We start from the raw sequence: 12,632 nt of genomic DNA, 5'->3' as shown, positions 1-12,632 counted from the left end.
GAAACAGGTGTTAATATTTCAGAGATGGACAGACATCACGAGCAACGAGATGACCAAAAATGTACCAGAACTAACCTGTGCAGCTTGAAACCAGTTCATCACAACGATTGTTACTGTCATGCCCGCAGTGTATCCCAAAAATGCACTATTGAAGTAACGGTTCTTAATGTTTCTCGAGACATCGAAACGGAGTGCAAGTGCAACAAATATACCTGGAATCATAATAACAAATATACATTGTATGTTATAAGAGAGTGCTTGTGGAAACATGGGAGCTATGCATGTTTTCCAATATTGAATGGGGCAGAACTTCTTTGAAAAAGGCTCTTCTAATTTTGGTTATGTACTAAACAGTTAACACAGAAGACAGCAGAAATGACTAATGCATCATTACAACAAAATATTTTTACCAACCAAGCTCATCCTTGGGAAATGAGGATGCATTGTTTGCCAGGCAATCAATGTAAAACTTTTGATTCAATTTAGTTCCTGTAATCTGCAAAAACCAAGCATTCATCGTAGTTCCAAGCTAATTTTTTATGTCTCCTTATGGACAGCCTTATGTCTCCTTATGGACAGCAGAACTCAGATTGGAAAATACATTTTGTGTGCAACTGGAAGTTATCGAAATCATAACTACTTTCTGAAGCTACTGGATACCTACAATCCTGATATCTGGACTGGAGCATATATTTGTTTTATTAGTAATGGCCCAAGTCCATGCAATGAGATAGCGAAAAAACCATAGAATCTCCCACCCAAATCTAGTAAGTCAATGATATCTGACTACATTAAATAAACAAGCAACTACAGGTTTCTTTCCGCAGCTAAGTCCCCTTATATCAAGTTATCAACAGCAATCCAGTTGTAATGGCAGCTAGACTAGCAGTTCACCATAGATCAATACTCAGATCAGAGTTGTGGTAGTACTATCAATTCGAAAATCAGAAAAGAAATCCAGTATCACTGCAAATATCACTAGAATATGAGAGAAAACTAGCCAAGGCTTTTATCACTAACCAGGTATAACAATATCACCAAGACCAAGCATAGAGAACGGGCGTGCGGCATCCGCGGTGGGAAATAGAAGCTACAAAAGGAGAGGAACAGATGGATAAATTGAAATACTCATCATGGAACAAAATGACGTTGACAATAATGTGAATTCACCCAAACAAAACACTAACCTTTATTGGAGCATCAAATGATTTAGCAACACTGACCATAACTGGAGTGAAGAAAACCCAGAAAATGTCATACACAAAAAGTCCAGCCTGAAATTATAAAAGGAATTGAGCAACCATTCACAAAACAATATTAAGAAATAATAAAAGGAAGGGCTCAGTGACAATATGTGAAACTACAGCAGAGACTGACTAGGACTGGCATTTTTATAAGCCATACACCAACAAGAATTTCAAAAGTTGTAGAGCTAGTAGTAAACAATCATAGTTCCAAATTATCCAATTCATGAGATAGTAGGATCACAGTTCAATCCTAATTGCCAGAGGATGAGTACAGTCTATGTTTTTAAGGCGGTAAGGCGACCTAAGGCGAGCACCACCCGCTCTAGCGCCTAGGCGCCTAAGGCGGACATATTTGTAAGGCGCTGCCAGGGCGCCTTATCGCCTAAGCGTCCAAGGCAGGACGCCTTAAAAACATAGAGTACAATACAGACTATGTGGTGAAAATGCAATCATGAACTTGCCAACACGATACCACCAATCAGAACCAATTTGCTGAAGTGCCGAGTAAAAACAGAGAAGGATCATTTATAATACCATCACAGTAAAAGTAGTCCACGATTGATACTAGATTCTATAATATTACAAATAAATCATAAAAACAAGGACAAAAGCATTATCTACCATGCATATGGTGAGCTGCTAGAAACAATATTAATTATATTAAAAGAAAAGGTGTCATGCTTCAAAGTGAGGATTATGAAAGCAGAGAGGTGAAAAGGAGGAAGACATGTGGGTGGCTGAAATAATGAAAGGTGTTCACAAGTACACCACCAGAAAATAGTGATATTAAGTTTCAGTTCGTTACAAATTTTGAGTGAATCCATACCAAGAGAATACCACCGGTTTTGAATGATCCTAGTGATAACATCTCAATTCCCTGCAAGATTAAAACTGGCGTATTAAAGTTTTGAGCAAGTAATAAGCAGGGAGGAAAACTCAGAAGTAGCAGTAAGGGCAAACCTGAATGCAGAAAGCAAGTCCCAAAACATTGTTTGCTAGCCAATGCTTCTTCATGGCATACCATACGCAAAAGAAAAAACCAGGGACTGAAGCGACAACTTGAGACTTGGTAAACTCCACCGACAGTGCTGAAATATGAAGTTAATGAGCTTACATCACCATCAAGACTCAACCTTGTAAAGGGGGATAGCATGAAAAATTCTAAAATGATCAAGAAGTCACAATCGCTTTGCAAAACTCAAGAAGAGTGATCAGCCGCAGCAAAAGCATTGCAAATCTAGAAAACAATGAGACCCATATCAAACAAAACATTGTCACAAAAATGTGTGTACATGCCATTTAATTGTTTACAGAAGACAGGATCTTCTATAATTTCACTCTTCGATTTATCTTTATTCTTTGTGCAAAATTCAACACATGGTCCCATGGAGCAAATGAAAACTATCATGTTGCCAGAAAAGGAAAGCATGAGTGCTGAATTTTCTTCAAGTCTTATTTAGTTAGGATACTCCATAAGTAATATATGGACTCTTGGTAGCACATTTATACTATTATAAAGTACATGGCAAGTTGGAGTTACTAGAGATACAACAAAACAGTGGCTCAAGACAGCAGGCTAGTAATAGAAATTATGATGTGTTAATTTGACATGAGCTACAAGATGTAGAGCAAAGTGGGAAGTATCAAAATGAAGGTGGGAATCATACAGTGGAAATATGGAGCACGCCAGACGATGGCATTATCATTCCATCCTTCTGGAAGAAAACGTTTGACGGTAGGGAGCAACGTTGCACTGCATCAGAAAATAGGGATCACACATAATCTCAGGTTTGCATTCACACTTTTAAGTATTTACATCCGTGGAAAAACTCTTCAAAGAACAGTTGGAATTACCAGAGCGCAGCAATGCCAAGAATGAAAAAGTAGGCAGTGAGAACAGTATTGACCAGGTCCTTGGAGAGAAACTTGAATAGAAGGAATAGCGACAGAAGCATAGCACTCCCCACCAAAGGGAACCGCATAGCATGCTCTTTGGACATTGTCTCCTGCATAAGAAGAAATGAAAAGGTTGAGTTGGACAGAGCGATACACAATAATTTCATGTTAACCCATCACCGTAGTTACCAACCAGGAGATACGCTAACACGAAAAGATTAGAGAGAGGAAAATGCTGCACTCACAGCGGGTGGAGTTGACTTGACAGAACGGTAACAGCCCACATAGACAGTAAGACATGCTGTCAGTATCACATTCAAATTTGGGTTCACATTGATCACGAGCGGTGCCAAGCTCAAACCTGCACATGCCGAAACACGCATTAGGACCACGAGTCGTGAAACATCCTATCAGGTCGGACAAACGATAGGTAACAGCCACCGCCAAAGCGTAAATTTTTAAGAAGCATACCAGCAAGAGCCAAGTTGGCAGCACGCTCATGTGTTTTCATTCTTCAGCTGGATGGTTTTGCCCCTCCTACTCTAGCTCAGGAGCTTCAGGGTGCCGTGTTCCTGCTGGAGCAAAAATGTAAGCCAACGCCGACGAGTCCAGGGACGGATCTAGATGGTGTGCCACACAAGCTGTGAAGGTCCCCTAGTGGGATTTAACTAAGAGAATCGATGTCTAGAAACAAGAGCAATTTGCAGTTTCCTGCACTGCCGCGCCACCTCTCCCTAACTCCCTCGGTACCACCCAGATCTGCTAAATCTTGGGGGACGAACTGCTCGCCGGATCCGGAAAGATTAAAGCTTGGAACTCGACGAATTCCTCGACCGGCGGCAGAGGAGAGGAGAACCCGCAGCACGCGCGTGCCCCCGATCTAGGCGGTGCACCAGGCGCGCGGCGGCACGCCCGCAGGTCGTGCAGGTCCCCTAGCGGGATACAGCAAACGGAATCGACGGATTCATACCTAGTCGCCGGCGGGGTGGAACGCAATGCCCCGGCGAGGTAGACGGGACGGCGACGGCGGGGGCGGCGGCACGCGTGAGAGGCGGAGGGGTCCCCCGTCGGCGCTGGCGGCACGAGGCGTCGGACCGGAAGGAGGTTTGGGGATCCGGCTGGGTTCACGCGTGACGCGAGGAGGATTTTGGGTGGAAGGGAGGAGGGGAGTAGTACTTGTACTGCAATAGTATCCCCGGTTGGGGACGATGACGACTCGGATACCGGATCCGGCCGTCCGTCCTGAACGGCGACGGTCCGGATTGCTCCGGCCACGTAGAAAAACCTTCTCTTACCTTGCCCAACCAAAAATACAATCGGATTTGGAATGTTTGATGTGTCAAAATTGTCACCATGAATTATGCGCGTATGCTCATAAAATTGTTTATTAGACGGAGACATCAAACGAAAAGAGATGTAAGATGCCGAGCAGCTCTACACACGGGGAGGGATTTTGCAAGACGATATGGAGGCTGCGTGTGCAGCTGAAGTTCCGGGTTTTGGTGGCGGGTTCTTTATGAACTTTGTGCCGGCGGGGAGATGCGGCAAAGACACATTAAAGATGGTGTGGTGTGTCCCGTGTGACGAGGAGTCGATATACCATGCTCCGATCAAATGCGAGCATGCATTATTATTTTAGCAGGCGTAAATTTTCCCCGATGAAAAGTTGCCTTGTTTATACCATGTGACGTGGTCGGGGGACATTTTGGATAATCATTTCATGAAGAAAGAGCAAGTTGCTATCATTATCTTCATGATGTGGGACGAACCGTGATAAATACACTTCCAAGGAGGTCGCTACAACGGTCTATGGAGCTCAATAAGAGTCTGGACATTCTTGTGCATTAGTGCCTAGGGGTCCGGATTAGGTACATCGACATGGTTGAAAGGTATCTAATCAAGGATGGCTAAAGATGAATACGGATGGAGATACGGACACGGTGAAGGAGTGTGTGTCATGGTGTGGGATTATATTTGGGCAGTTTCAGATGGGGCAGTTCAGCGAATATCCGGCTATGTATGATCCCTTGACCACTGAAATGTCGAGGTGCTATGATGTTGACAGTGGTGAATGACCGACACCAGATTGTGATTGATACGGATTGTTAGATGGTCTCATAAGCGTGGCATCAAGGATGACCGTTTATTCGGAGGACAAATCATTGGGTAGATGCACACATATCTCATGAATTTCTAGGGATTTGACTTGCAATGTACTCGTCAGGAATCTAATGGAGCAGCCCATAGATGTGCCAAGGAAGCTTTATCTATATAGACTGATGCTAGAATGTTTAGCGTAATACCTGGTTATATGGTTGACATTTTGCAATCAGACATGATCCACCTGAATGAATAATATGCCTTGAGGGTCATTCTAAAAAAATAGATTGGATGTTGATGCACCTATATGTGATGTTCCATGCAGAAGTTGTAATCATCCTAACGGTTTTGTGGATATGTTTACCTTTACCTCTCGCCCGTTATATAACACACCCATCTCGTCCCAATTTTGCACTCCTATTAATCTTTATTGGTATTTGTATGATATATATTTTGCACATTTAATGGAAGAGATTCCTTCTCTCTCTATCTGATTCTAAAATTTATTGTGCATTTTATATGTAATAATTAGTACCATCTTTTGTGTCGTTCTATAGCTTGAGCTTCACCGTAAATCAAAGTCACACACCACACATTAGGGCCTAACCCCTCCATCTTAGCCTCAATATGGTATTGTGAATAATTTGAAACCTCTAGTTTCATTTCCTTGTTCCTTAACAAACCAAGGCCTCCCCTCCTACCGGAGCTGCCAACGACAAGACTATAATCATAACATAAGGAAAGCTTCTACTTTATCCTTACTTATTTGAGTCTTAACAATTCCTAACACCTCCAGGACAAATTCCCTCGTGATTCACGAAACACTCAGGCTATAGTGATGTTGCCCGCACTATGACAGTTCCATGCTAGAGGACTTATGAGTTTCGGCAGTGATCCGCAAGGGAGGCCCCCGATAAATCCAGATGATCATTCTTGTTCGATGACTGTTTCTTCTTCAATCTCTTCAAATCCCTCGATGATATGCACTCTGTTGGTGGTAGCGGAATATTACTAGGATCCACCCTTTCTCCATCATTTCCAACTACTGCAACTAGGGTCAAATCAAGGTTCTTGCATGTTGCACTCCCTTTCCATGCCCAATTGTTCCTCTCCGTCTGGTTTAAGGGGGTTGGATGCAGTGTTGGCAGTGTCCTCACTCTTAGAAAAATGCGTCCTTCGAGGATCTCTTTTGTGGTGCATGTCCTCCTCTAATAGTGTCGTTGTATCCACGTCCCGGTCTCCCCGAGAAGCAATCACGCCACCTATAGGGGCTACATAAGCCACATTTCTTCGCTGCAACACCCTCCACCTTCCCCACTTCTTATCTTTCATCTTTGACACCCCATCATCGCACTCCTCGTGGCCATGCCCCGTTAGTGCACAAGCTTGACAATAAAAGAGGAATATTCTCATATTTCACAATTAGCATTTGTTTTCCTTCTCCTTCAATTATCAGAGGCGCTGATCATGTCAAGGGGTTTGTCGTAAGAACATGAGCACACACCCTCACATTGTCTCCCTCATTATAGAGATTCGGCCAGAGCTACACCTCGTACACCTTCTCAATCATGCGTGTTAGCTGGTCAACCCCGACTCATAGCGATAAAGGTCCAGCATCGTAGATCTTATCCCACACATACAAACTGTTTAGAATAATTGACTCAGGGTTATCCTTGCCATCTAGTCCTCATGATCACTATCGAGGGAATTCCCCACCGGGTAGAACCACGAAGACATCAGGTCCCAACTAAGAGGTCCATGCAGGGCCAAGCCCATGAATGGAAAGCACCAGATAAACACCAGCAGAAGGTGGGCGGCCCAGTCAGAGTGGACACCAGTCGGGGGATCTTCATCAGTCGGTTTGCCCGTCAGTCGGTTTGCCCATCAGTCGTTAGCTTTATCATTCAGGATGTAACCAGTCGGATTTCATAGTAGTCCAACGCTCAGGAGCATTCAAAGAAGAGTTACGCACGGAGCTTCACTATACAATAAATGCCAAGCATTACCAACCGCTTCCTTCAAACTTTTTAAGGCGTGTGTTTCAATCATAATGGACATGAAACTTTTTAATGTGTCATTTAGTAGCACTTATGACCAGCCAATGGACCCTGCTGCATGGTGGACTCTATATAAGCTTGTTAGGGAAGCTGAGTGTTTGGAACATCTGAAATATCAAACTCATATGCAAGAACAACTCCTAGAGAGATATTACTAGGGCCTTTACCTCCACCAATGAGGGACCTGAACCTGTATATGATCTTGTGTCACCCATTGGCATCTCGGTAGATCAAGCTCCATTCATACCTCCCCACTTGCTGTGAGATTTAGCAACACGATAGTTGGCACCAACTATGGAGTTGCGCATCTATCGATCAATGGCGCATATGGCCTTTCCTTCTTCATCGACTTCCGACACCGAGCTGATCCCAGGAGCGATCATCTTCTTCGAGTCGATTAGTTTCATCGCTGGAGATTCCGTGTCAAATGTGCTCGCACCTTCTGAACATTTTATTTTCAAATTTGCAAATATTTTTTTGAAATCATGAAGATTTTTTACAAATTCATGAACATTTTTTAAATTCGTGAACATTAATTCTAATTCATGAACTTTTTAAAAAATTCACGAATATTCTTTTTAATTTGTGAACATTGTTTTAAACTCGTCAACATTTCTTGAATCGGCCAACATTTTTTTGAAAATTTGTGAACATTTGTTTTGAAAATCTCGAACATTTATTTGTTTGGTCAACATTTTTTCAAATGCATGAACATATTTGAATTATTGATTTTTTTTTAATCAGCGAACATTTTTTGAACCCATGAAGTGTTTTTTTTGAAAATTGGGAACAAATTTTGAACTTCGCGACCATTCCTTGGTTTTCTGAGCATGTTCTGAAAAAATCGTGAAAACTAATTTTATTCGTGATTTTTATTAAAATGATGAACATTTTTTGAATACATATTTTTTTCGAAATCATGAACATTTTTTGAATATACGAACATTTTTTAAAATCACAAACATTTTGAATATACAAAATTATGAAAGGCTTTTAAAATTACGAACATTTTGTCTCATACGCTTCATCTTTTTAATATCTTTCGTGAGTATGATGGAAAGGATAATTGTGCTCAAGTGCTAGAAGAAGAAATCTATAAAATGTTTGGTACTAAATATTTGAATGATGAGCATGATTGCAATGTTGTTAGTACGAATTCTTTGAATATCCATGACATTAATGATGATTGCACTAGTTATGATGAAAATGTCTCCTATAAACATGTCAATTTCTGTGGAGTGCATTGGGTTTGTAAGTACACACCAAATAGAGAAGATAGATATTGCAAGAGGCATAATTACTTAGAAACTAAATTGTTGCAAGAAAGTCTTGATGGTTGTGCTGAAAAATTCAATATTTTTCGCGCCCCTTGTGAACTTTGCAATGAACATGGTCATTTAAAGCTCCAATGCTATTTGTTTCATGATCAAGTCGTGTCCAAACATTGTGATAACTTGATTACCCTTGAGCATCATAAAGAGCTTAGCCTTCTTTTGGGTTATGAAGAAATGAAACGTATAACTAAGGGTATTCCAAAATTTAATCTTGATAGAGTTCTTCATTTTGATCTAGAGGAAATTTATATGTATTGTGCGGTGAATTATATTGAAAATCCTTATATTGTCAACTACATAAAGAAAAGAAAACAAATAGAAGATGAAGAGAATACTAATGAAAGGGAAGAGACTTCCCAATACCCTCCTATTATTTCTTATGATGAATCAGGTAACGAGGAAGAGCCTCCTATTCAACCAATCTCATTAATAAGGAGCTCCAAAAAGGGGATTGAACCCACACATGATGTGGTGAAGAAAAAGAAAAGAAAAAGGAAGAGAGGTAAAAAGATATCTCTTCCAAATAATGCTGCTCCTATTACTATTGTGCCTCATGAAAATATAATTGTGGAAGATAATGATACTTCTTATGATCTTGAAAATCTTTTTGGCACTTGCTTGGAAGAATATGATAATTGCTATACTATTGGTGCTATTCATACAATTAATGATGAGAGTGATTATGCTTATGATATGAAAAGGCCCAGGCTTGGGGATGCTATGTTTGATGAAGATGATGTTTTTGAGAATATATTTGCTGCAATTAATGTTTGTCCCAAGCTTGGGGATGCTATGTTTATTAATGATGATATTTTTAGTCTTCCAAGTTTTGATATGCAAAGTTGTTATGATAAGAACAAAGTTGCTACTTATGATGATTATTGTGATGAAACTTGTGCTATAAAGAGTGGTGATGATTATATTTATAAAACTTGTCATGATTATGAGTACCCTTTCTCTGAACATTACTCTTTTAATGTGGAAACAATTTATAGTATTCAAGTCTCTTATGATACTCCCACTATTCCGACTGAGAAGAAATTTGCTTATGTGGAGAGTAGTAAAAATTCTATGCTTGTAGATCATGAAAAGAATGATTTAGGTGCTGGTTATATTGTTGAATTCATTCATGATGCTACTGAAAATTATTATGAGGGAGGAACATATACTTGTATGAATTGCAATAATATCAAGTTTCCTCTCTATGTGCGTAAAGTTTTGAAGTTATGCTTGTTTTACCTTCCTATGCAAATTGATTCTTGTTTCCATAAGTTGTTTGCTCACAAAATCCCTATGTATAGGAAGTGGGTTAGACTTAAATGTGCTAGTCATATTCTTCATGATGCTCTCTTTATGTTACAATTATTATCCTTTATGTGAGCATCATTGAAATCATCATGCCTAGCTAGGTGCGTTAAACGATAGCGCTTGTTGGGAGGCAACCCAATTTTATTTTTGTTCCTTGCTTTTTGTTCCTGTTTAGTAATAAATAATTCATCTAGCCTTTGTTTATATGTGGTTTTATGCTTTTAATTAGTGTTTGTGCCAAGTAGAACCTTTGGAAAGACTTGGGAGAAGTCTTGTTGATCATGCTGTAAAAAAACAGAAACTTTAGCGCTCACGAGAATTGCTGCCATTTTTATTTGGAGAGTGCTATTTAGTTAATTATTTTTGCATATGATTAATAGATAAATTACTCAGGTCCAGCAATTTATTTGAGAATTTTATGAGTTCCAGAAGTATACGTTTGATCCAGATTACTACAGATTGTTTTGTTTTTTCCAGATTCTGTTTTCTATGTGTTGTTTGCTTATTTTGATGAATCTATGACTAGTATCGGAGGGTATGAACCATAGATAAGTTGGAATACAGTAGATATTACACCAATATGAATTTAGAATGAGTTCAAAATAGTAACTAAGTGATGATTTATTTTCTTATACTAACGGAGCTTACGAGTTTTTCTACTTTAAGTTTTGTGTTGTGAAATTTTCAAGTTTTGGGTAAAGATTCGATGGACTATGGAATAAGGAGTGGCAAGAGCCTAAGCTTGGGGATGCCCAAGGCACCCCAAGGTAATATTCAAGGACAACCAAGAGCCTAAGCTTGGGGATGCCCAGGAAGGCATCCCCTCTTTCGTCTTCATTCATCGGTAACTTTACTTGGAGCTATATTTTTATTCGCCACATGATATGTGTTTTTCTTGGAGTGTCAATTTATTTTGTTAGAATTTTCTTGCTTTTATTTAGAACAATGTTTTGCATCTTTTATTTCAATAAAAGTGGCATTGATAGCCTTTACTATGCATATTTTAGAAGTCCACATGTTGCTGTTTGAAAACAGAAAGTTTACCGCTGTTGCAATAATTCCCTAGAAAATTCAGAATGTGATAAAATGTTGAAACCTTTTGAATATTAAGCTCTGATAAATTTACTACAGTGGGAATTTTATTTCATAATTTCTGGAGCTAGGGAAGTATGGATGTTGCAGCATTCTTTACAGACTATCCTGTTTAAGCAGATTGCTGTTATGTTTGCATTGTTTGCATATGGTTGCTTCTTTAATGATTCTATTTGAGGATAGGACTATTAAATATGCAGAGGCATTTAGTATGCAATGTTGAATAATAATTTTAGTGATTTTCTACAGTAGAGTATGATAAGGTTTTTGCAATGGTTTATACTAACTTATCTCATGAGTCCTTGTTGAGTTTTGTGTGGATGAAGCTTTTGAGATTTAGGGAGACCGTGATATGAGAGGAATTAAGGAGACACAAAAGCTCAAGCTTGGGGATGCCCAAGGCATCCCAAGATAATATTTCAAGAAGTCTCAAGCGTCTAAGCTTGGGGATGCCCCGGTTGGCATCCCACCTTTCTTCTTCAACAACTATCGGTTAGTTTCGGTTGATCCTAAGTTTTTGCTTCTTCACATGATGTTTGCTATTCTTAGATGTCATTTTATTTTGTTTTGCTTGCTGTTTGAATAAAATACCAAGATATGAAATTATTAAATGTTAGAGAGTCTTCACATAGCTAAATAATTATTTAACTACTCATTGATCTTCACTTATATCTTTCGGAGTAGTTTGTCGTTTGCTCTAGTGCTTCACTTATATCTTTTAAGAGCACGGTGGTAGTTTTATTTTGAAAAAATAGATGAACTCTCATGCTTCACTTATATCATTCTGAGAGTCTTAAATAGCATGGTGATTTGCTTAAAATCCTAATATGCTAGGTATTCAAGAATAAAAAAACTTTCTTATGAGTGTGTTGAATACTATGAGAAGTTTGATGCTTGATAATTGTTTTGAGACATGAGGTTGGTGATATTAGAGTCATTCTAGTTGAGTGGTTATGAATTTGAGAAATACTTGTGTTGAAGTTTGTGATTCCCGTAGCATGCACGTATGGTGAACCGTTATGTGATGAAGTCGGAGCATGATTTATTTATTGATTGTCTTCCTTATGAGTGGCGGTCGGGGACGAGCGATGGTCTTTTCCTACCAATCTATCCCCCTAGGAGCATGCGCGTAGTACTTTGTTTCGATAACTAATAGATTTTTGCAATAAGTATGTGAGTTCTTTATGACTAATGTTGAGTCCATGGATTATACGCACTCTCACCCTTCCACCATTGCTAGCCTCTCTAGTACCGCGCAACTTTCGCCGGTACCATACACCCACCATATACCTTCCTCAAAACAGCCACCATACCTACCTATTATGGCATTTCCATAGCCATTCCGAGATATATTGCCATGCAACTTTCCACCATTCCGTTCATCATGACACATTCATCATTGTCATATTGCTTAGCATGATCATGTAGTTGACATAGTATTTGTGGCAAAGCCACTGTTCATGAGTCTTTCATACTTGTCACTCTTGATTCATTGCATATCCCGGTACACCGCCGGAGGCATTCATATAGAGTCATACTTTGTTCTAGTATCAAGTTGTATCATTGAGTTGTAAATAAATAAAAGTGGATGATCATCA

At 39.6% G+C, this 12,632-nt stretch overlaps 1 protein-coding gene across 2 annotated transcripts in view; it reads right to left on the bottom strand.

The window, feature by feature from the left end:
* The window catches only part of LOC119270503 (signal peptide peptidase 2-like), a 5,515-nt gene extending 1,218 nt beyond the window's left edge, over nt 1-4,297 (bottom strand). The window contains exons 1-10 of one of the 2 annotated variants that reach the window (XM_037552507.1): nt 4,114-4,297; nt 3,615-3,718; nt 3,389-3,504; nt 3,102-3,253; nt 2,915-3,000; nt 2,208-2,335; nt 2,074-2,124; nt 1,188-1,274; nt 1,021-1,090; nt 76-212 (exon numbers count right to left, since the gene is read on the bottom strand). In XM_037552507.1, coding sequence (XP_037408404.1) covers nt 76-212; nt 1,021-1,090; nt 1,188-1,274; nt 2,074-2,124; nt 2,208-2,335; nt 2,915-3,000; nt 3,102-3,253; nt 3,389-3,504; nt 3,615-3,654 — 867 coding nt within the window. In that variant the 5' untranslated portion in view covers nt 3,655-3,718; nt 4,114-4,297. The remainder of the gene's footprint in view (nt 1-75; nt 213-1,020; nt 1,091-1,187; nt 1,275-2,073; nt 2,125-2,207; nt 2,336-2,914; nt 3,001-3,101; nt 3,254-3,388; nt 3,505-3,614; nt 3,719-4,113) is intronic. The other variant, XM_037552506.1, reaches the window with a different exon arrangement.
* Between the last annotated feature and the right edge of the window lie 8,335 nt (nt 4,298-12,632).

This window comes from Triticum dicoccoides, chromosome 3A (assembly GCF_002162155.2).
Source record: "Triticum dicoccoides isolate Atlit2015 ecotype Zavitan chromosome 3A, WEW_v2.0, whole genome shotgun sequence".
NCBI lineage: Eukaryota > Viridiplantae > Streptophyta > Magnoliopsida > Poales > Poaceae > Triticum > Triticum dicoccoides.
Note: the sequence above shows the minus strand (reverse complement) of the source record. Positions and strands in the feature narration are given on the sequence as shown.